This window comes from Protopterus annectens, chromosome 4.part0 (genome assembly GCF_019279795.1).
Source record: "Protopterus annectens isolate FY-2018-M chromosome 4.part0, PAN1.0, whole genome shotgun sequence".
NCBI lineage: Eukaryota > Metazoa > Chordata > Ceratodontiformes > Protopteridae > Protopterus > Protopterus annectens.
This window is the reverse complement of record NC_056733.1, coordinates 2308950-2333594: the sequence shown is the minus strand read 5'-3', so window position 1 is coordinate 2333594 and position 24645 is coordinate 2308950. Positions and strand designations below refer to the sequence as shown.

The following is a 24645-nucleotide window of genomic DNA, read 5'->3' as shown; positions in this document are numbered from 1 at the left end:
GCAGAGTACAAGACACAATGACTCAGGCAACAAAGTAGAAAGGGCCGTCGCCAAGCTTAGGGAACCTATAACAAGGATGGTAACAAGAGATCCTGTAGAAGTATTTGAAATATTTTGAAAATTCTATGAAAGTCTGTACAAAGCACAGTAATATGTAAATCAAGAAAAGATATAAATGGAAATGTTTATGGAAGAACTAAGTATACTCAATTACTAACTGTTAGGACAGGAGGAGCGCTGATAAAAAGTGTGCCGTATAACCAATCTACATGCAAGTCCCCAGGAACAGATGGTATTCCTGTGGAAGTTGGGAAGCTATGAGGGAAAAACTGAAAGATCTGGAAAGTTTTAACAGTATTTTAAGAGAAGTACAAACATCCTGGAAGAAAGCAGTGGTAGCTATAATACCCAAAGAAGGTAAAGATCCATTAGACCCAGCTTCACACAAGCTCATTTCAATACTAAACCATGATTATAAAGTGCTCATGTTTATAATGGTTAAAAGAATGACAAAAGGAATGCCAAAATTGATAGATATGATCAATGTGGTTTTGTGGAGGGGAGGCAAACATTTGACATTAACAGAATACTGATGATCTACTGTGAAGCAGAACATAAGATAACGTTGTTGGTGTGGCTTGATGCAGGGAAAGCATTTGATAGAGTAAGCTGGGACTTTATGAGCAGGGCAATGAAAGCATTTGCATTTCACAATAAAAATTATAAGGCTGATTAAGAAGATATACAAGGGATCAGAGGTGAAAATTAAAGTGGGTGGTGTCCCCTCTGAACTTCTGCTTGAGCAAAGGAACCAAGCAGGAAAATCCTCCTTCCCCTTTTTTATTTGCATTATATTTAGAACCACTGGCAAAGAAAATAAGAGGCTCAGAAATTGAAGGATATAATTTGTATGGTAGTCAAGAAAAACTGGCTGTATGACAAAACCAAAAAGCGATTACAGTGTTGTGAACATTTTCAAACCGTTCCAAATCTTTTCTGGATGCAAAATTAATGAAGATATAAAAAAAAAAAAAAAAAAAAAAAAAAAGGCAATAGCGGTAAATTATGTACTCGCACACAAACTGGTTCAGCAATATCGGTATTTATGCGGACATAGTAACATGAAATATTTAGGAGTATGGATTAAAAGGATTCTGGTGTGGCAGCTAAGGATGTGTGGACAAAGACTAAACAAAAGATAACACAAAGCTGAGAAAATGGAAGCCTTGTTATATGAACAGTAAGATGCAAGCAGTCAAAATGTTTTCAGTCCCTTTAGTCTTATACACAGGTCAGGCACATTTTTATCAGCAAGAGGAGAAGTTGTGGACAGCAATTAATAAAGAGCTGAATGACTTTATCAGGGAAGGGAAGACAGCAAGAGTTAAGTGGGAGAAGATGATTTTTTCAAAGAACAGGGCGGCCGGGGCTTGAGATTACCCAATTTGAGGAGTGTTTTTATTTTCAAAGCTACACAGTTAAGGCACCTATACATAGCACAAGCAGAAAACTAAGTGGAACGGAATGATGCTGAAACAGGGGGGAAGCTCAAGAAACAAGGAGAGACTGGGATTTCGGATGCAGGCCTTTATGGAGAACAAAATAATCATACAGAATGTTAGTTCCATGAAGTAGCAGAAAGTTTTCTAAGAACTAAGCCAACACTGGAATGGAAAAAGGAGATTCTGCCAATAGGGATGACTGCAATTAGGGATATACACAATAAGCAAGACTGGGCCAGAATTTATTGGAGGAAACTGGCAAAGGAACCAAGGTATTGGGAGCAAATAACTAGAGAGGGAAGAGAAAGACTAGAATGGGAAGAGGTCAAGAATTTATTTGGACTCAGGTTAGAGACAGTCTTCCCTATTAAGGACTGATATCAGAGTGTACGCAAAAAGAAATAGGGGGTTGTAAACGAAAGGCCAGCACTGGTAGAGTTTTTGGTAGAATCTAAAACAGAACCGGCCATTAAAAAAAAAATAATAATTAGAGCATATAAAATATTGCATAACTATAAAAAGAAGTCTTACCATAACGTTCCATCTGAGTTGTAGATCTTAATTCATTCTTTACTGTTAACTCTGTTCAGTCCTCGGAACGATACGGCCGTTTCCCAGCTCGCGCAAGCCAAAAACTCTCAGCTAAGAACCTACCCACAATACCCCTCTCCCAGATACTCCAGATTGAGTTTGCCCGCCCTATATAAAGATGTTTTTTCTGCTAACTTGTATTGTTAATGTTTTAAATGATAATTTAATAAAAAGGTGTATAAAAATGTATGCAAGGCATGAAAAATGGTGTTTCTTGCATCTACAAAGATGATGGTGTGGCGTTTTTTCCATCAGCAAAAGTTTTTGGTGGGAGACATGAAATCTGCTGCTGAAAGCAGTTGGCCAGGGGAATTGTGTACATTGTGTTCAAATGAAATTTGCAAAGATTCCTTAATGCCACCTGTAGAGTGGTTAGTTGTCTTTTTCTTACTGCTTACTACTTTTAAGTGGAGTTGAACTGTTCTGAACATTCTATAAGGAGGGAAATGCAAAATTTAAAAAGGTACAATGGCAAGCAGCAGTAAAAAAAATAAAGTCTGAAATCATGGGAAGTGAAATAAGAGCTAGTACACTCCCCAGCAAAGTTAATACTTAACAGAATAGTGCATAATGTAGTTTTGCTTAATGGTAACTAGTGCACTTTTCTTAAGAGCTAAAAGTTACCTTCTGAAAGCATACAAGCTGTTTCCTCATATGGGAGGGGAAGAGATAAGAAAAGGACAGACAGCAAATCAATTTAAGAGGGAACATAGGCTGTAACATGCACTTTTGCATGGGTAACCATAATTTTACATTAGTTAATGCCTGAGGGTGCATCAGTCAACTATTCCTCTCCAGAGGGTTAAATTGTTTGAAGATGTACATACAGCAAATACACAAAACTAAGTAAGGGATGGGGTGTTTTGAAAATATTAAGGCTCGAAAAACATGACATAGGTTAAAACTGAGAGGAGAAAACTGCATAAAATGCAGGAAAAATACCTTTTAATCCATACGGTGTAGAATACAAATGACCTTACAGTTACAGACAAAAAAGAATATTAAATTATATTAAGAAATGCAGACTGCAAATAGTAATGCTGTAGAAAATACATTTGAAAAAGAAGCGTGCATTTGAATTTGACAAAAGAAAAAGGATTTCAGGACAAATACTAAGCAGAATAATCAGACACAAAGGAAAGAGAGAAGTAATACAGATTGCTAGAGGCACTCCAATAGTGATAAGAGAGAAGAAAATAAAAAGATAATGTTAGATTTGTGGTAGTACGGGGCTACTGGCAAAGGACTAATAAGCTTTCATTAGGGAATATTGTTTACATGTGGACAGAGGAACTTGATTTGCAAGAATGAGGCTGTTTCAGGTGAACTTAGAAGGGAGAAAAATAAGAGGGTACATTTCTGAAGAAATTTAAGAAAACATTTCGTATAGAAGACCGAACCACAAAATACCAAGGAACAAGAATCCACGAGGGCATGAGCTGGATACCAAATATATAAAATTTATTAAGCGCTTTCATCAAGTATTACAAAATGACTTCCTCAGAATAACACTGACTCTTAGAGATCATATTTATAATGCAATCAATTAACACAATCTGTAATGTGCTTTATGGAATACTTAAAAAAAAACAGACTCCCTTGAATATAAATACTTAAAAATATAACAGAACTACAAAAAATATATATAATAACCGTTGTCAAGTGGTGAGTAAGTCTGTACATAAAAATACTGATTGAGAGTAGAGAGAATAATGTACAATAAGATCCAGTAATTCCTACAAGTTCAATATGTTAAACACATTAATAAAGGTCAACAATAATACGCCAGGCATGTCAATATATACACCTCTCTAGAATAAAAAAAAAAAAAATCAGCTTTTAACTTTAAATAACTAGTGAGGGAAACCATGTCATTTAGTCCTGGACTGGTGGTGGCATTAACTCTCAGTTGCCATAATAATTCTTTAAATTCTAGGACCCAATCAGTAGGTCCACCTCTCTCATCCACAGCCAACCGTTCCAAAACGGTAAACTTAAAATGATGACCTGGAAAGGTGTTGACATGTTTTGCTAATGCATTTTTGAAATTTCCTTTCGATATGTCATACGTGTGCTGATAAATACGTGTCCTGCAGGCATTCTTGGTTTTCCCCAACATAAAACCCAGAACAAGTCTGGCATACAGCTGCGTATACCACTTATTTGGTCCCACAGTTGTTTCTCTGGTTGAAACTCACCCAACCATAACCATCAATAAAAACTCTCTCCCTCCAAAATGTGTTTACATTGGGTGCAATGACCACATTTAGTCATTTTCCCAGTGCCAAATTTAGTGTTCTTACCCTTAATTTCTAAAAGGTTCTTAACACTAGTGTCCTTTTTGTATACTACAATGGGGCGTCGCCTACCTTCCACCCAATAGTCTCTTCACTCCTACGTATAAACCAATTTTTGACTATAATGTCCTGAGTCAAGGGGAATTGTGGAGTATATGTAAGAATCAATCCATATTTAAATGGAGCAGTTGTCAGAACACTGTTTTCCATAGGTGCACAGAGTCTAGAGATGTCTAAACCTAACAAAGGATATAAATAACCATCCACTCTTTTTGGTTACTTCATCTAGTAATGGTTTTACAAAGTTTCCAGGGTAACCCCTCTTTACAAACACACTCAATAAAACATCCCTTTCTTTATAAAAGTAGTCAATTCTGAGCATGTGGGCCAATCTCACCCCCTGCCCTTTAACTATTGATCGTTTTTGATGTAGGGGATGCCCGCTCTCAAAATGGATAAGGGTGTTAAAGAGTATGCAGGTTTCCTGAAAATAGTTGAACAAAACCGATTGTTCACAAAATCCTTACAAATCTGTATATACAGATAGCCAATGGATTCAGTATGTCACCATGGTGAATTTCAAAAAGGTAGTACTAGAATTAAGAAAATAAAAATTCTGCCAACTGCTCCTGGTTCCCAGTCCAAAAAATACAGATGTCATCCAGATAACGGTCCATAAAAACTACAATACGACATCCCTCCTGATGTAAACACTTGTGACCATTCCCACTGAGTCAGGACAATGTTGGCAAAAATTGGTGCACAGGCTGCCCCCATTGCTATACCCGATCTTTGTTTAAAAAAAGATGTCCTTCAAAAGTCAGAAAACTGTTTTCTAAACCTAATTCAATTACAGTCTTAAGTGTAAGTATGTGTGTGGGGAAATGACATGTACTGGCACAAAAAAAAAAAATCATAAAAAATTAAATGCCTTCCCTGTGTGGAATGACACTGAATAAATCTTTAATATCAATTGTGGTAAAGATAATATTGCTACAATAAATTTCCTGCTTAATTTTCTTAAGACAGTCCCATGAGTCTTGAATAATATGAGTGAATGAACTTAAAACAGTTGTTTAACTTATGGTCCAGGAATTTAGCAATGCTGATGGTCTTCGAACCTTTTGCATCCACTACAGGTCTTACTGGAAAGTGGGAAATATCTTTGTGATCCCAAAAATAGTTGGGATCCTGGGATGTTTCTGTGTACAAAAATTAAAATCTTCCTGGGATGTTTCTGTGTACAAAAATTCAAATCTTCCTCAGATATCTCGTCATTACGAAGTAAATCAGTTAGGATCATATCAACATGTCTATAAGCAATGTTTAGTTCACTGCGGGATATTTGCACATATCCATCACCAAGATGATGTTCTAACATGCATTCAATGTACCCTCTCTTGGTCCGTAACAACCAATCCACCCCCCTTGTCAGGTTTCATGACTCATCTGTCTATTGTTAGAAATGTTGTTAAGAAGGGTAATCTCTTCCTCAGTTAAATTAAACAGTCTAGTATTGTCTTTTCTCCTAGATAAATCCCCGATTTCTTTCATGCAATTACCTTGAAATAACTAAGGTGGGATGTAATGGGGGTTATAGGAGCTTATTTTTTTTACATCCAACATAGTAATTATTATTGTTCCCGGTTTCACTCAAGGTTACATTCAAATTCAACTTTCTGGTATAAAGCATGACATCTAATAGGGGTTTTCCCATGTTGAATTTTTTGAAAGGAACAAAATTTAACCCTTTCTGGAAAAGATTTGCCCATTCTTTAGTGACTTACACACCACTTAAATTGTAAATTTTAAAATTGTTGTGGTCATTCAATATAATGGCAATGTCACTAGTACAATTATTAGTATCTATAACTTGCATTACCTGGTCTGTTCCCAGTTCACCAGTCTCCCCCTCCCGGGGTGGATGGTGATGATCCCCCTGGTAACTTACACTGGATTGCCTCCTGTCCTGTGATTGTACCTTTGTTTTTGGATCCTCTCCGATCTACTTCGGGGTTGTCCTAAAGGGATGGGACCAGAGTTGTTAACCCAACTAAGTTGTAGGTCATCTGCTAATTCCTCAAAAACACCATTATTCATGTTAGAATTAGTCTGCACATTGTTTTTAATGCCACTAGAAACCAAGGGATAGGCAGAACCTGCTTCATAATCCTTGGCATCCCTGTCCAGTTTTTTTTACTTTAATTTTCTCAACAATCTTATCAAAATTGACAAACACTGCATTGTATTCTTTGTGAATAGTACAAAAATCCATGTCCTTTTTCAAAACAGCATCTAGTTTACTCAGTTTTATAATGCATCAAATTTCTTATCATTGTCCCTTATTAATACCTGCAGTAATTCACAGCCTTGTCAGTTAAACAATGTAACCAAGTTTTTGTGTAACTCAGAGCCATTTGTTATGCCATTTGGAAAACGCAGGTACCTTAAACCTTTAGGGACTTGGTCTCGTTTCAAACATTCCCTCGGGTACTGGTTTTCTATTTTGCAATTTTTTTTCATTTTTTATTTTTAAACTGTCATTCTAAATTCTTTAATATGGAATTTACAGTATCTTGGCTCAAGTTTCTGTTTTCCATTTGGATAATGACACAACTGGGTTTCACCAATCTGTTAAATTAAACCGTTGTCTAGGACGTGCCGTACATCTCCATTACCCTGGGTCTGACTATTTTGTGTTGTAACATTTGTAACGGAAATTCCATGTGGTGTAACCCCACTAATGTCTGTTATGGCATTACTTCCTTGCCGATTTGGGCTGCCTTGCCCCGGTGGTATAGTGAAAAGGGAGTCCTGAGACACTGTAGCCTGTGTCAATGAGGGGCGATTAAAATCGCCGGCTAGGCAATCTAACTCATGTCCCAAACCCGTAATTTGGTTCTTGAACACTCCAATAAGTTCAGAAAGTTTATGTATGGCCGAGGTTAACTCCTCATGCGTGTCTTTGGTGCCCGCTCCGCGTGCTAAGATCCATACCAAACCGAACCACAAAATACCAAGTAACAAGAATCCACAAGGGCACGAGCTGGATACCAAATATATAAAATTTATTAAGCGCTTTCGTCAAGTATTACACAATTACTTCCTCATAATAACACCGACTCTCTTAGAAATCATATTTATAATGCAATCAATTAACACAAATTGATCTGTAATGAGCTTCATGGATTACTTAAAGAAACAGACTCCCTTGAATATAAAACCTTACTTCCAAAGGATGTATAAAAATACAATAGAACTACAAAAAATATATACGTTGAATATAGTAACTGTGGTCAAGTTGAGTAAATCTGTACATAAAATACTGGTTGAGACTACAGGGAATAATGTACAATAAGATACAGTAATTCCTATAAGTTCAATATGTTAAACACATTAATAAAGATTAACAATAACACGCCAGGCATGTCAATATACACCTCTCTACAATAAAAAAATCAGCTTTTAACTTTAAATAACTAATGAGGGAAACCATGTCATTTAATCCTGGACTGGTGGTGGCATCAACTCTGAAGAGCGCTTAATAAATTTTATATATTTGGTATCCAGCTTGTGACCTCGTGGATTCTTGTTATTTCGTATAGAAGACATGAATTCAGCAGTAGGAACTCTGACAGAATTTACATATTATTCCCCAAGGTACAACAGGCTAGACAGGAGATAATTTAGATTTCACAGGAGCATAAAAACTTAGGACACACATCCAATAACAATTTCAGAGCATGCGACAAAATCAAAGATTAAAAAAAAAAATGCAGAGTAATGAAGAAAAATTAGGCACTGCCACTTTCCAGTCTACTTGTTAAATAGGGATGAATTCAAGCAATGTGTAGTAGAAATGATTACAGTAAAAAAAAAAAAAAAAAAATAGAAATTTCTTCAGAAGGGATAGCTAGTGAGCGTGATAAAATGAAAACAGTGCTGAAAATAGGGTACAAATAGAGAAAGAGATATGGTTAATTAATAGTTGACAGGCTAACGGTTAAAAGTATTTCAGAATAAGGGGAATTGCAGAGCAGGAAAAGAAACAAATGCACAGAGTTAAAATAGAAAATAGGGGAGCATTTGGGTAATAATCATGAGTTTAGAAAGATGGAAATATTTATGGAAGACTTAAATTGTGCCAGGCTTTGAAGAAGATGAAGCTCAACAACAGCTTGACAGGAGCTCCATATGAAAAAAAAATATAGAATTGGAGGTGCTCAGAGATCTCTTGCTGCCAAAGTGCAAGCCCCATGAACTGTTGGGAGAGTTGGAGATCCTTCAAGGCTGGGTAGATAAGTGCCCTGCTGTCTAACTATTTTGGGGGTATACTCAGTTAGAAATACTGTTCAACAAAACCAGAAAAAATGCTGATGACATGATAGCTGCTACAAAAGGTGATTTTTAAAAACAAATCCATCCCGTATTTATCTTTTCAAGTTATATGTTATTATTGCTTTTCTAGTTAAATTTGTATGTTTAGTGACAGCACAGACAGCTTGCCAATAAATCATTTTTATTTTCTCATTACCCATGCATCCTTTTGAAAAAATAAAACGCCAGCTTTAACTTCTGCCCATTTCATTCTCCTGGGTTGAGCCTGAAAATGGTCCTTCACAATTAGCATTCGACCCAAGTTAACAAATGAAAATAAATTAAATAAAAAAGTAATAAATATTTAATAAGTTAATTTCTTGGCCATATCAACATACAGATAGATTACTCACCCAAGTACTACTTCAGGTAACAAAAATTAAGTTTGTACAAACACTACTGGTTATGAACCTATGAACTACTGATTGGGCCAAGTCTTAAAAATAAAAGGTTAAGACATGTTAAAGAACTGTATATAAATTCTCATTGTGCAACACACTGGTCAGACAAAACATTAGCAAGATTCATCACTTTGAAGTGCATGTGCAAGCAGAACTAAAATTATACACTAAGACACGGTAACATTCATTTGCAATTACAAAATCACAGCAAAAACAAAAGTTAAATAGATTTGAATAGCAATGTTGAAATGTACAAGCACAGCTCTTGCATACTTAACTGTGAGGGAGCACCCACACAAAAAGTAACTCATGTGGTACAGCTGCAAATGTAATATCAAAAACACAGCTGCTGAACTAATACTTTAGTAGTGTGATACTATTCCAAGTATGTATTGTTTTCTAACTCATGACACATATTTACTTTTTTTTTTACATCTAACTGGGGAATGGCCTGGTCAAATGACTGACTGTTTCAGCCATGGACTAGCCACAAAGCACTACAAATTACAGAATAAAGAAAGAATTAACCACTGACCAATGTACACAATCACTTAACTGTTGCACTCTTTATAAACATCAGTCCCTTTGATTTCTAATGTTCATAATCCATCAGCAGTAGTTCTGGGATTCAAAACAAGTTCTCATTACAGTAGGAAATTGGTGCAGTGATATCTTGTTTCTTGTGTGATGCATACCAGTCCTTCCCATTGCTATCAAAAGATGTTACTGCACACAACCCATTTCTCAAGTCCTACTTCCACATCCCCCACCTCCCTCCTTGGTCAAATCACTTACCCCTGAGCAACACTTTCCTGAATATTACTCGTCATCTACGCCATCTACATTTTTTATCCGATTAACTACCATGCAACTAACAAAACTGCAAAATACAATCAAAAGACTATGCATACAGGTAAATTAATACTATTCCTATTATGACTCAAATGCGTTTGTCAGCTTCATGACACACTGAAAGCCCCGACTGACTGCAACCCAAATGACCTGGCATCAATGCAGATTGGAGGTGAGCAGTCACTGCCAGCATGGCTATTCAAGAAGAGATAGCAGGACAGCCCACATGAAGACGAACATTTTTGGGCGGCCACGGTGGTGCAGTGGTTAGTATTGCTGCATCACAGCAAGAGGTTCTCCGGTTCGATTCTCGGCTGGGGTGCCTTATTTGCGGAGTCTGCATGTTATCCCTGTGGTCACGTGGGTTTCCTCCCACATCCCAAAGACATGCTCTAGGTGGATTGGACACACTAAATTTGCCCTAGGTGTGAGTGTGCGCATATGTGCGCCTTCTGTGGAAGGTTGGGCGCCGGGCTGGCAACTCTACACTGTAAAACTCCATTGCCAATCAAGAGCGGACAGGTGATTCGCTGTGGCGACCCCTAACCGAGAAAAAGCCGAAAGAGGACGTCGAGAAAAAAATCATAGCATAACGGACAGGAAAAAATAATGAATGCGCAGCCAGCATGCCAGAGCAGGCACAGACCATCTGGCACAAGTGAAAATGTGTACAGGGACTGCACTGTGGGATTTTCGCTTACTCGGGTTGCATGGAGGACTCTGCAGGTCACAGGAAAATGGAACCCAAAGCTTATGGCTATCTGGATGACAGCCATACCTATCAACTTCTTAGGACAAGAAATCTAGGCAAAGCCAAAAATAACGAGGGGAACAAAGGCCCAAAAACAGACATTTTTTTTTATTATTGCTCATATAAACTTAGAAAGTCGCTAGAATAAAAAAGGTTGTGTTTTACCATGCATTTTCTGAATGATATGAAATCCTAATCTTGAATGTCTATCATTAGTTGAGTCCTTACTTATTTGCCAGAAAAGCACTGGTTTTATGTGGAATAGACCAAAAATATAAAGCAAACACCTGGACATTCTGCAAAAATCTTGACAGTTGACACCTACGATGACAGCCCTTCTACAATCACCCTAGTACTAGCAAAGGTGAAACAGGGAAAAAATGGCTCAAACAGAAGGATGCTTGATGGTTGATAATAGATGTTAAAAATTAAACTAACAAGGATTAAGTTACAAAAGACTAAATAGAAAAAATACATACCTGTTGATTTATCTATTTCAGCTACCACACAGGCTACAGCAAAATCTGTAAACTCTCTACTGACTAAACCTGGTTTAACAGTATGCATAAGGCTACTCCTTTGCCACTACTATACTGCTTATTACATACGCACAAGGTAATTCTGCCACTTGGCTCAGGTTATATATATTACTTATTACATAAACACAAAGCAGTTCTGTCACTAGGCTCAGGTTATGTCTGAAAAGAGAACACATTAGAGCAAGTCACTAATCGGGTTCGGAAACAAACAGTTTTAAGAATTTCATACACAGTTACCCTTTTTAGTGTCAAGGCAATTTGAAAATGTTTCTTCCTTAACAGTGACAGTATACATAGTGAATAATTCTCAAACTCAAACATAATCAATATTCAAAGACATGCACATTAAAGGAAAATATTGTTTACACACTATATATTTCAAAACATTTTCCACCAATCTACATTTTCAAAAACTACATAATAAACTATTTCACATATCTTTTACCTAAACTGTATTTTTCAGTATTATAGCATATTTTACAATTCTATAACGTGCAAAAATGGATATGGACCAAATTTCAAGAGGATTCCAGCGATAATTTCGTTAAACAAAGTTAGTCAAGCTATACTTTTATTTCCATCATAGCCAGTTTTAAAACACATTTCTGCCATCTCCATACTTGCATCTTAAAAATCTACAAGCTGCAACACCAACCCACTATTAAACACACAAATACAAAACATTAGAGAAAGTCAACCGACAGACCACAACAGTAGTTTAGGAACATTAAACCACCGTGATCACATCCAAGAGGAAAGAAAAGCTCCAATGCCAGTTATTTCCAGTTTCCAAAACAATCTTTTCAGATTTATGCACTTAATTTGTTTTGCTTGTGAAGTAAACAGCATCCTGCTTTCCCACATAATATTTTGTCAGTTTTGCTGCGATATAGACAGTAAACAAAACAGTTGTCAAGCCATCATCTCTAAACAGCTTAAGTATGCAAACATGCCTGCCTGGGGCAGACATTAACCACCTAGATTCCAAACGGCTTCCTGTGGTCATTTTCAAAACTATATATTTCAAGACCAGACATCAAAGATTCAAATACAAAAGGAATCAAGGGCAGCAAAAGCAAAAACATGACCAAGAAAACTTTCAGTTTGTGTTTAGGTATATTTTTCACAAGTTTAAATGCTCACACAAGCACATGCATTAAAAGCAGGAAACAGATTTCTACACTAAAATCAACGTGTATGAAACAAATGCGTCTTAGCCAGCACAGCCACCTTGGCTATTTGGGTCACTTAATTAAATTTGCCAGTCATTATGTGTAGAAAATACAAGCTTTAGTTGTTCACATGCAACAATGAATTCCTGATTTACAAAGAGGCTTACTTAAATGTCGGAAAGTAACAAATGAAACAGTAACAAAATTAGGTGCTATGGATGTTTTTTGTGCAATATTTTAAAATAAACACGTTTAACACGCTCTTACCCAGTTCAGCTCTACACTGTACAGCCAGAGTATTCTTACAGAGTCTGTAGATTTTGTAAAATTAGCTACACTTTACCGTTTTTATACATATATTTCCAAGACAAAAATATTAATGAGAATTACTTTAACAGTAACCATGAATAATTGTTTGATGCAAGTAGATTAACTAGTCTAATGGAAATATCACCATTTCAAATAAAAATGTGTTTTACATCAATTACCCATTACTTCCAAGAAAAACAGTTTATTTGCAGGATGTTCTAAAAAGAATAATTAAAAACTACTAAAACTGAAAAACATTAGGAACCAAAAATGGTACTAAACTGTTAAAATGAGAAAAATACCAAATGCAACTATACTGTCCACCTAAAATGACAAAAAATGTGGTGTACAATATACCACACAGTATTTATAGTCCAAAACTAGGTTTAAAAATACCATGGAATTTTTTTACCAAATTTGCAAAACAATTAAGACTTAAATGTATAATGGGAATGACAGTAAATTGGTCTTTTGAAAAATACCAAGATTTTAACTATTTTTGTTCTTAAAAGAACAAATTTAAATCATTTTTTTTTCCATTGCTGGTTTCTTAAACCAGTTTCTTTTCAAATATGACCCCTGGAGATGCACATTCCCCATGTATGCAGGGCTTCTATGTCTTTACCAAACTTGTGAATTTGATATTTACTTTAACATATTTCAAAAAAAATGTAAAGTTAATTTCCTATGACTGTACAGACAACTATTGCAGCTGCACTTACATCAGGAGGAAGTGTTATTTTGTATAACTATTATTCTCTTAACATTTTTAGTAGTCAAAGTGCGACACTGAAGGAAACTACAATTTTACACACTAGTCAGACTTTTTCATACAGTATAGCTAGTACAGATAATGTTATACAAACACTCAAACATAAACAAAATAAAATTTTTATTAGCCTGCACTGTAACCAAACTCCTTAATCATGAATGCAGTCCAGAAATTGGATACATGTGAAGCCTTAAAACAGCTGCATCCAGTGCTCTGCATCACACATTTAAGCAAGCATTTTGCCTTAACATTTGACAAATATTTCTTTCTAAATAAACCTTATAAGTACAATGAGTGATTGTAATGTGTGTTAAAAAGGTAGATTGGTGTGTCCCTTTGTCCTAAATAAACAGCTATACAATTTTAAATAGGATTAGTTAATTCTGAATGACTATGATGAGTCAAATTTAGGAAGAAAGATAGTTAAACACAGTAAAACAGCTAAACAGAATTCCACTGCAAGATTTATAATCTTGTTCTAAACAATGTTCTTCAAAAAAAATGTCAAATACATACTAAAAATGTTGGAGGCTAGGGACTTTTTTTTTTTTTTTAATTGCTACCAGTTTCAATGTGTGCATGGTAGCCACTTAATTTTTTCAGAGAAATGTATTTTTCACATTTATTCATAAAACCCCATCACTTACTCTTGTGTGCATTACACAAAGTTGAACAAGTCTTTAATCTCAAACCCAAATCAAACCCCCTTTTCCCTAAATTCAAGTAACTAAACCATATGTACATTTGCTGATACAGTGGGACATTTAAACGGTTTTTAATTCTTGAATCCCCAGTATTACTAAAGGCATAACCTGCCCCAAAGAGAATGGGAATTAATAAAGAAATTAGACACACTTCAGAAGTGTGTGTGCCAGGAAAAGTAACTTCTGCTGTTCGACGTCTAGAAAAATACTGCAAACAATTATTCAAAAAACAAAAAAAACTTCAGCAACTGTTCTAAAATGTATTTTCCCCAGATTTCTTTTTTCTAGTTTCCGCAAAAAGCTAAAAAAAAAAAATACAAAAGGAAGGGTTTACACCTGTACAATCCACAAAAGCATTATGAACTTCATAATCCTCATACTGTGTTATGCCAATGTTAATGCAAATAAATTGCAGAAACTGTCAGCAACTAGAATTTTCAACATTATAGCAGTATAGTTGGTGCATATACTATTACATATCATGACAGAAACAAACATTATCTTCTATTTCCATTCCAGACTTAAATACACCATCCCATTTTAAACTGGACACTAAATTTACAACATGCTGTTTAACAAAAGCACAACACAAACACTTACAGTACTGAGTACACATTAAAATACAGAAATTTAAAACAGATTAATGAAAATATTAGGTAGATCTGTTCATGTCTGTTAACTAGTAAACATGTAATTAAAAAGAAAATATGAGATGCAAGCAAGAGATGGCTCCTGTTTACCAGACATGCACTTGTGTCATTGAAAAAATAGGCAGCACACTCGTCAATTGCAGAAGCTGTGGGTTCCAGTTCCACACCAGGGGATCGACTGCTGACACAGCAGTGCAATATAAGCAGAGTGTTGTACTCCTGTTACACTAATATAGAAATAATATTTAAGCAAATTACAATGGAATTCTTAGTCTGTGCAACATCTCCTAGTATACACTGTAACGTCTTATTGTCCAATATGTGGTAATGTCTTGTCAAGTATCCTAATTATTACTGTATGTGAATGTCTCTTACTCTTTCTCTAATTACATGTTATGTCTTGCACTGGGACCAAACAACGAAATGTCGTTCATCTGGCACTGCTTTGTACATCTGATAGACAAATAAGGTTTACTTTGATTTGACTGACTAAACTGAGACACCATCTCCCCATGTTGGTGGTAGTTTAAATGGATGTAAAAGATTCCACAACACTTATCGAAAAGATTAGATGTCTCCCAAAACCCTGGCCAAATTTATTCTACTACTATAAATACCACCTCGGGTCTCCCCTGGAAAGATACTAAGAACTTACACAGCACTATAAATAATGAGAGACAAACTAAGACCACAAGCACTACTTAGAAAACAACGTCAAAGGAAACAATTTTCAGAAATATGAAAAATACTACGCTGAGATAATCTACCACTGTGCCAAGGCAAATTTGTTTATTCACTCATTCATGTTTTTTCAAGAAAGACCAACCTCCATAATAATAATATCATCAAAAGTGAAACAGAAAAAAGCCTGGGACCACTCTACCACAACCCTGAATAATTAACTGTAGATCTGTCAGACCTGACAAGTGGCAATTAAGCATAGCTCTAGTGCACTACCTTGGGGGGTAGAGGTTGTCAAACACAGCAGCTCCATTAAAATCAAATGTAACAGATGCTGCTCCATGTAAGAAATAGCAAATATGAAAACAAGAACAAATATAACAGAATAAGGCAGGAAAGTAACAACTATGAATTGTACTCCTACACATCACAGTAATCTTTGTTTAAATGTAAGGCACAAGAGTTAATCACCCAAAAGGGACGGATTCTCAGAATAAACAGCATATTTTCAGAACCAGATCCAAATTAAAAAAAAATACAGTGTTAGTAGCTACAGTACAGTTTCTGTAAAAGTTACTGTACAATGTGCACCTTTTCTAATAGAAGCACAGCAAATAAAGTGGTAAAATTAAAGGTGCTCTATAAATAAGGCACCAGAATCAAACATGCAAAACTGTGTATTTGCTGTATACATGAATTATGGTTGCATATATTTATTCAATACACATACATATGTCTACTTACAGATACTTAACTGGAATATGAAATTAAAGTACATACTGTAGATATTTTTAGATGTCACTACTCCACACAAACACTAATCACCACAACTCGAAGATCTATTCATTTTTAAAAAATAAACCACTGTCCACACAAATGCAGTTGCAGTAATCACAGCACAAAGACCCCATCTCTTTAGTAATTGAAAGTAACAAAATTAGTACAGAAAACATAAATCATAACTGCAACCAATCAACTAGAAAAGGCTACTGCCAGAGAAATGCAACTGCATCTAAACATTTATACAAAATAAAATCAAGTTAACTAAGAAAACAAACCTGAAAGTAATCCTCACCACACTACTAAAACAAAACCTCAAGATGTATATATTTATACATGATCAGTGCATTGTAAACATTTACATTTAACTAGTGCATTGGGACTAATTCACATGGACCTCTATTTCAACCACAGCCCAGGAATACATTTGAATCGGCACCTTGCAATGACAGTATTACAAATGTTAACACACACAACACAGTTACAAAATATACCTAGCATATAAAGTTACAATGAACAGTCAGCTCACGCGTATAAAATCTTAAAGTAGTAGTGTGTACCAGCAAAATGCCTGAATAACTTTTAACTAGTTTTAAGTGGTATTTCAAAACGAAAGAAAAACATAAGTCAATATGTTTATTAAAAGAACTGTGGAATCCCATGAAATGAATGGGATGATGTGTAAATGGAACATATGAGGGTATGTTTGAATTACAAATATAACAGCCTATATAACAGAGAATTCACGTCATGTGAATTGGAAAAATTGTTCTCTAAACCTACAATACAGGAAATTTCATTTATTACAAAGTATGGTGCAGCAGTTAGCATTGTTGCCTCACAGCCAGAGGTTCTCTGGTTCGATCCATGGATGGGGTGCCTTCTGTGCGGAGTCTGCATATCCTCCCTGTGGTCACGTGGGTTTCCTCCCACATCCCAAAGACATGCTGTAGGTGGACTGGACACTCTAAATTGGCCCTAGGTGCGAGTGCGTGCATGTGTGTGCACCTTCTGTGGAAGGTTGGGCGCCGGGCTGGCAACTAGACACTGTAAAACTCAACTGCCAAACATGAGCGGACAGGTGATCCACTGTGGCGACCCCTAACCGGGAAAAGCTAGAAGAAGACAAAGCATGCCCCCCCCCACTCCCCAACACATACAAACATGTATGCAGATGTGTCTTGAGAAGTGTATTAAAGTTTCAAGAAAATAATAATATTCCACAATCGCTCACTCCCATTTCCTTATTATACTGCAACAACTTGCGGTGTAAAACTTCAGTAAGGGCATGTGGTAATTATCAATTTATTACAAAGAGAAAAAAAATCTCTACCTAATCTTATCTCAGTGACCTTTTCCCAAGGCAATACACACCTACTTAGGTCAGCATGACGGGCTCTGGGTGATGGTCATTCATGATGTGATATGCTGTCCCATGTAGAAAATGTGAAAAAAGGGGTGGTGATGTCAGCACAGACAACGCTTACTCATACAGAGGCCAGTACAACCATTAGTCACAGCCAGTGTCTCACTGTCCAAATGTGCGCCCATTTAAACTATTTAAAATTTACATAAAGTTCATTCAAGGTTAAAAATATGTATGCAGAGGATTATGTACTTCATCCTGGTCTCCACAAAAATCTGTTCTAGCTATCAACCGTCAAAATATACACTTCCTCTGGGATACAGAAAGTGCATTTCCAGCCATGATAAAGGAAAGTGATTAAAGTTTGTCACAGCAAAAACGTCATATTCTTACAAACAACACACCTGTATTCTGCTGCACCCTAATATCTACGTTGAAATAGCTGGACAGCCCTACCACTGTCTACATAAAAGCATGTCTGCCCCATTCCCATCATGAAGACATAGCAAATTGGGCACATTCTCCTCCCAATGCCCAAAACCTGACCAATGAACTATTGCTACAGTTATGACTACAAAAAATAACCAATTGCCAGAATATTTAAAAAATTCACTAGCCACTAAATATATTAACCAAAACACCCTCCTCTAGCGTGTCTCCGGGAACACGTGTACTCAAGTGATTAGTAACAAACACATTTTACTGCACAAAATCCACTCCACTCAATGCACCGACCCGAACAACTTTTAAACTGTCATTCTGCTTGCTGGAGTGTGATACTTCCGCATTCTACACCAGACTTAAAATCCCACAGACTACACTGTCACGTTAATACACATCTTACCATCAAAATGTGATACGATGAGGACTAAGTCTCTACAATCACACCTCAATAAAGAAAAAAAACTAACCATAAGACAATAATGCCGACACGATCTAATTTAGTTCCTAAATTAAAATAATATGCTACCCAAAATAAAATTATACCAAAACAGAAAACAAAAAATGTATTAAAAAGCTTCAGCTCAGAAGAGCCGGAAGTTTAAACAGAAAGCAACTCCAGAATAATTTGTTTGTATATTTTTTTAACATTTACGTCGATTTCATTAATTATCGGGTTCCGTTACTTTACAAATACTACTGAAGAAACAATCTATTAAACCAGAACAAGAAGCAGATACCTGAACTATACACACAATACATAACTGGACTATTTTCAAAGTACAACACTCGCTTAAATAACATTTAAGCAACTCAACTGCCACTTGAGAAAAACAGACACGCAAGTGGCCATTCATTTCTGTCTTATATGGTTTTCATCTAACGCGGGGTTTTACTCACTTTCAAAGGCCTGTAAAAAGAGCTCATGATCGGCCTGTAGTTGTTCCATTTTCGCTTTCTTCAACGGCACCACAGCCGTAGAAGCGGAGCAAGGGCCGCCGGATCTACTGCCTGATACTCCAACAAAACCAGAACCGGGTCCAGACCCCGAACTACCGCCACTATGTTTATGGGGAGCCATCAAGAGGAACTAAACCCTGTCCACTATGTTTAATTAAAAATACTAAACTTTTTATTAGAGTAGAATAAATATAATTTAGCGGTGCCTTTTTACGGCTCTCAATGTGTTTTTAATAAATAAATCATCCATTGGCTTTATTTGGTTGACCCGATAAGCACTAGTATATTGTTTTTCACATTTAATGGTCCAAACTACTAACTGGTGATGTATTTTTAATTAAAACAAACACAATAGTTAAAATAAATATAAAACATTTCCTTTCCACACGAGACAAACAGAACTCCCAAGTCCCGTCGTGCAACAAACGCCAACCTACAGAACCCCTTCCACTCCACTCCACCCCTTACCAACATGATTGGCTAACAGCGTATCGACGCGAACTCTGGGAATTTTCATAAGACCTATTCGATGTCAGTTAAAACGACGGTTCCTGAAGGTTTGGTAGAGCAAAACGGCAGCCCTCGCGCCCCTTCTTCCTTTGAATTGATTTCGCGGGAAATAATTTCGCGAGTGCATTGTGGGATTCTACTCCAGGTAATTCGTTGCTTGCTCTACGTTGTTCGAGGAAATGGTTGAATGTTATTTTTATTACAATGTGTAATTTCAGTTTTATTTCTACGGATACAAGAAATGGTTTACTTTTAAAGGATATACCAATTATCTACTTGGAACACCTGTATGATTGAAGAACTAGGGTGCTGCCTGCACGATTCTGCGGTTGTTATTGTGTTCATAGATTTAGAAAAAATGAAAAATTTTGTTTAATGTTCATGTTACCTTTCTTTTTACAGTCCACTTACCTTGAGGCTTCTTTTTTGTTTTGTTTTTAAATATTTAACAGTTCTTGCCAATTTAATGCAGTTTTTATCGCAACATGTTTCTGGAGATGGTGTGCAATCTAGACTGATTTTCAGTAAAGCGTTTAGAAGTAGGTTGCCTAGCATACCCTTCAAACTCGTAGCAGTGGGTGGCCCATATTTCTCAAATGTACAGATTTTTGCAGAATGTCCAGATTTGGGCCTCATATTTTTGGTCCGTTTTTCATAAAATTGTGGTTTTCTAGCAAATTATCGGTAAACATTAAAGACTGGAATTAGAAAAAAATGAGACATTTGAGTTTCAGACTTCATATACTTCAGAAAAATTCATGCTAATGCAAAATCTGTTATTCTATCAACTTTGTAAGTTTGTAAGAGCAATATTTAAAAATTGTCCTTATTTTTGGACCTTTGTCCCACTTTTATTTATGGCTTTGTCCATATTTATTGCTGTAAGAGGTTGAGAAATGTGCTTAGCACACAAATTCTAGACAAAGCAAAAATAATGGGGGAAGCTGGTAATCAGAGGCATATTTTTTAAATAGTGCTTTTTAAACAGCGAAAGTTAACAGAATATTAAGTTTTGATTTAGCATGTATTTTTTAAGTCTGAAACTCTGATGTTTGTCATTAATTACTTCCGTTCCCAAATATTCGCCAGAAAAAAACATATTTTATGATAAAAGGGCAAAAATGTGTGATAAAAATCGGGATACTTTGCAAAATCCTGTACAGTTGAGAAATACACATACTATCCATTGATCTTTCCCAGGAAATACTCTTGTGTGCAGTGTAATTTGTCAAAAATCTCACTAATGTTCACAGAAACTCCACCAATTGCTTTTACTACCATGGCATGCATATTACTAACGCAAGTTGCTCTGGCAGTGACTGTAGCAATAATGGAGAATGCTGGACCACAGCAGTTTGTGTTTGTGTGTAGCTCACAGAATGTTATGGCAGCTTTTATTTGCACTTTGTTAACCAGGTAAGTCCCTCTATAACAATGGCCTCTTTTTCATTGAGATCTCCAATTGCATAACATTCTGTCAGTTTCTTAAGACAGGAGCAGTTGTTTGTCATCTGATCACCTTGGTTCTATTGTCAAGTTATTTTTCTGGGCATGAGATAAGAGGTTCAGAGTTCTCACATTCAGGGAGTTTATGATGTAATTTTCTCCTAGTTTTGTTTCATAATTTGCAGACTGTCTGCAGTAAAAACAAAATAAACATTTTTTCTGTATTTCAAATAAACCATTTGAGTGCTCAATGTGTCTTCACTTAGTAGAGTTAGAAAGCGACAACATTTTTAAGTGTCCACTGCAGAAAAAAAGTCTGTCTTTATTCTAAAGAGTTTCACTCTCCTTCGTAACTAAATTAATTCTCAGGTCATCTGGAGCTTGTACTGGCCAAGCACTAATCTTAGAATAAACTAAAATATCATTCATCTTTTCGTAATCCAAGTCTTGGTAATTACTAGCATCTTTTTCTTCTCCATTGTTTTCATTATTTTTTTTATCGTGTTGACGATGACTCTTAACATTTTCCTTCTCTTCCCTATTTTCACTGCTTATAGGAGATGATTCATTGTTATCTTTCAGCCCTGTGTCATCAGAATCTCATCTTCTAGTACAGGTGCTTTGGATGTACCATCTGGCATTTCTTCAGACAATGTTGAAGTTAGTGCATATTTCAAAATAGATCGAAACATTGTTCCAATAGTCTCATCTTTTTTTTTTCTTTATTAAAATCCATTGAGTCAATGTCATTTCATACTGGAAAAGGTACACAGTTCAAATTTCTTTATGACATTCAAAATAACTATGAACCAATTGCTGAATTCACAGCAATACTGCCACTGACTGCAAGTTCCTGCGGGACAAAAAAAATATGGTTTCTACTAAATCATCCCAACCTGAAAAATTATAAATGCCAACTGAAGCAGCACCTGATAAATGGCCCTGTACTTGCACTATCCCTGGTTGAACTGGTACTAGTATGGCTATATGAATTTCCTGATGTACAAAATGTAATGTATTATTATCACAACTGTATTATCCTCTGTCACCTTATCTCCTTTAGCTTCATTGAGCCTCTTCCCTCCCTTCCTTTCTTTGGGCTAATCTTGCTCTTTATCTTATCTTCCTAGGTCCCAGATTTTGAACTAGTCTTTATAGTAACAAATACTCTTATGTAAAACCTGTCAGTCTGTGAATACTGATGACATTGCACTAAACTTTCCTATATTAAAACAAAGATTATTCATATACAACCCGTGCAACTGTTGTTATTTTAATCAAAACTGCTTGTAAATGATGTAACTGATGTCAAGGATGTTTAAATAATGGAACTGTCTATGAATGAAACTGTAAATGAAGAAACAATGCAAATTATGTTGATGATGTTTGTATAATGGAGCTTTTCTCTTCAGGTCACAATTGAAAAGGGCAATGCTCAGACTTTCCAGGAAACAAATACCAATAAATAAATATTTCTTCTATCTGTATTCTCATTTTTGTTCATGTTTTTCCACCAGTAGGTTCAAAAAAAAAAACTAAAACTGGTATGGTATAGAACTGTATTGATTACATTATATCTATAATTTGGAGAATGATTTTACTTGTTTTTACTAGGGTGGATGTCTAGATTAATGTCTTTGGCTAATGCTACAAATTAGTTTTTTTGTAAACAAATATTATTAAAAAATAAGACAAAACTATGAAAATGCTTAAGACTCTTCCAACTGCAAAGATATTACCTTGTTTTTTTCCTATTAACAAACGCACTCAGTGGGAGATAAGTTTGCAACTAAAGGAAGTTGGTCGGAGGAATTCTATACATTGAGTTCTGAGTGAAATTTACAAAGATTCCTTCATTCATATGCAAAGTTTTTAGTATTTCTTTCCTTGCTTACTGCTTCTATGTGGAGACAAGCACTCTGCAGGTGCAAGCACTTAATCTTCAGAATTCTGACGATTCTTTGCCGAGAGAAATTCAAAAATTAAAGATATAATGGCAAGCAGTTCAGTGAAAAATAAAGTTTGAAATTATGAAAAGTGAACAAAAAATAGTAGCCTCGGTACTTTAATATATTTATTAGAACAGCACACAATTATTTTTAATTAAAGGTAGTCAGTGCACCTTTTCATAGGGCTAAAAGTTAATGTTTTCCAGAAGCATACAAGATGTTTTTCACACATGGGAATAGAATAAAGATAGGAAAGCAGACATCAATCAGTGTAAGTGGGAATACAAGCTGTAATACCCATTTTATCTTGGCTAATCTTAATTTTAGATTAGGAAATGCCTATCTATCTGCCAGTTTCGAGCTGTTGTTCCTATCTGGAGGATTAAACTATATTTGTTGAAAATATACACAGTCTTGTGCATTTGTTTTAAGTTAATAGGGAATGACTATTTCTGAAAATGTAATTTTTTTGGTTTGAGGGCTTTCATTAAAGCAAAACATCCTGACAAATGTGACATGGGTTCAAATAGAGATGAGAAGAAACAACTGTATAAAAGATCAGCCTGCCAAACATTTGAGTGTACATGTAAAATAACAACTGGAAATGCACATTCCGAAAAGCTGTCATGTATTATAGCTGGAAACAATTTTTTTATCATAATGATTATATTATCCATATTATTTTGAAATGTAAATGACATATTATAGGTATAGACAAAAAGGAAAGAGTATTGAATTATATTAAACAATGCAGAGTACAAATATCACTGTTGCAGGAGACACAGTTGGAAAGAAATGAGCATTTGAATTTGACAAAGAAAGGATTTCAGGATGGATTTCCAGCAGAACATTAGAGACAAAGAGAAAGGGTAGTAATACTATTTGCTAAAGAGGCTTCAATAGTGGTAGAAGAGAGGGGAAAATGGTAGATTTGTGGTAGTAAAGGTTTATTGGCAGGGAGGAGTATTATGCTGACATGTATTTATATTCTCTCAAACTGCTGTTATGGAGGTTAAGAAAATTTGGGGAGAAATAATCCGCTTTCAGCAAGGAATATTACTTAAAGATGTGGAATGAAACTTGATTTGTAATAATGAGGATTTTTAAGGGGGGCCCAGAGGGGAAAATATAACAAAATAGGGTAGATTTATTAAGAAATGTGTGAAAATATTTGGTATGGAAGACATTATTCAGTAGTAGGAACACGGGCAGAAATTGCATATTTTTCCACAAGGTACAATGACTGAGCTAGACTGGATACAAATTATATTTAACAGGGAGATGTGCATTTCATTGAAAGTGGCAACACCCCCCCCCCCAACCATTTCACATTATGCACCAGTACAATAAAAACTAAGATATAAATGCAGGGCAATGAAGTGAAAGGAAAACACTGGTGCTCTCTCACCTACCTGTTATAAACAGAGGAATTTAAATAATGAGTAGTGGAAATTATTTGAGGGTTATTAGGGAAGATAGAAATTTCTTCAGACGGGATAGCTAGTTATTGGGATAAAATGAAAATGGAGTTTAAAATAGAGTAGAAATAAAAGAGAAAGAATTACAGTTAAGAAGTAATTTATTTAGAAGGGGGT

At 35.7% G+C, this 24645-nt stretch overlaps 1 protein-coding gene across 1 annotated transcript in view; it reads right to left on the bottom strand.

Annotated features, from left to right (window-relative positions):
• Window positions 1–19732, bottom strand: part of SUZ12 (SUZ12 polycomb repressive complex 2 subunit) — a 2970550-nt gene extending 2950818 nt beyond the window's left edge. Inside the window, exon 1 of the mRNA XM_044068039.1 lies at window positions 19086–19732. Within this exon, the coding sequence (XP_043923974.1) occupies window positions 19086–19266 (181 nt within the window). The 5' untranslated portion in view covers window positions 19267–19732. The remainder of the gene's footprint in view (window positions 1–19085) is intronic.
• Window positions 19733–24645: the final 4913 nt, after the last annotated feature.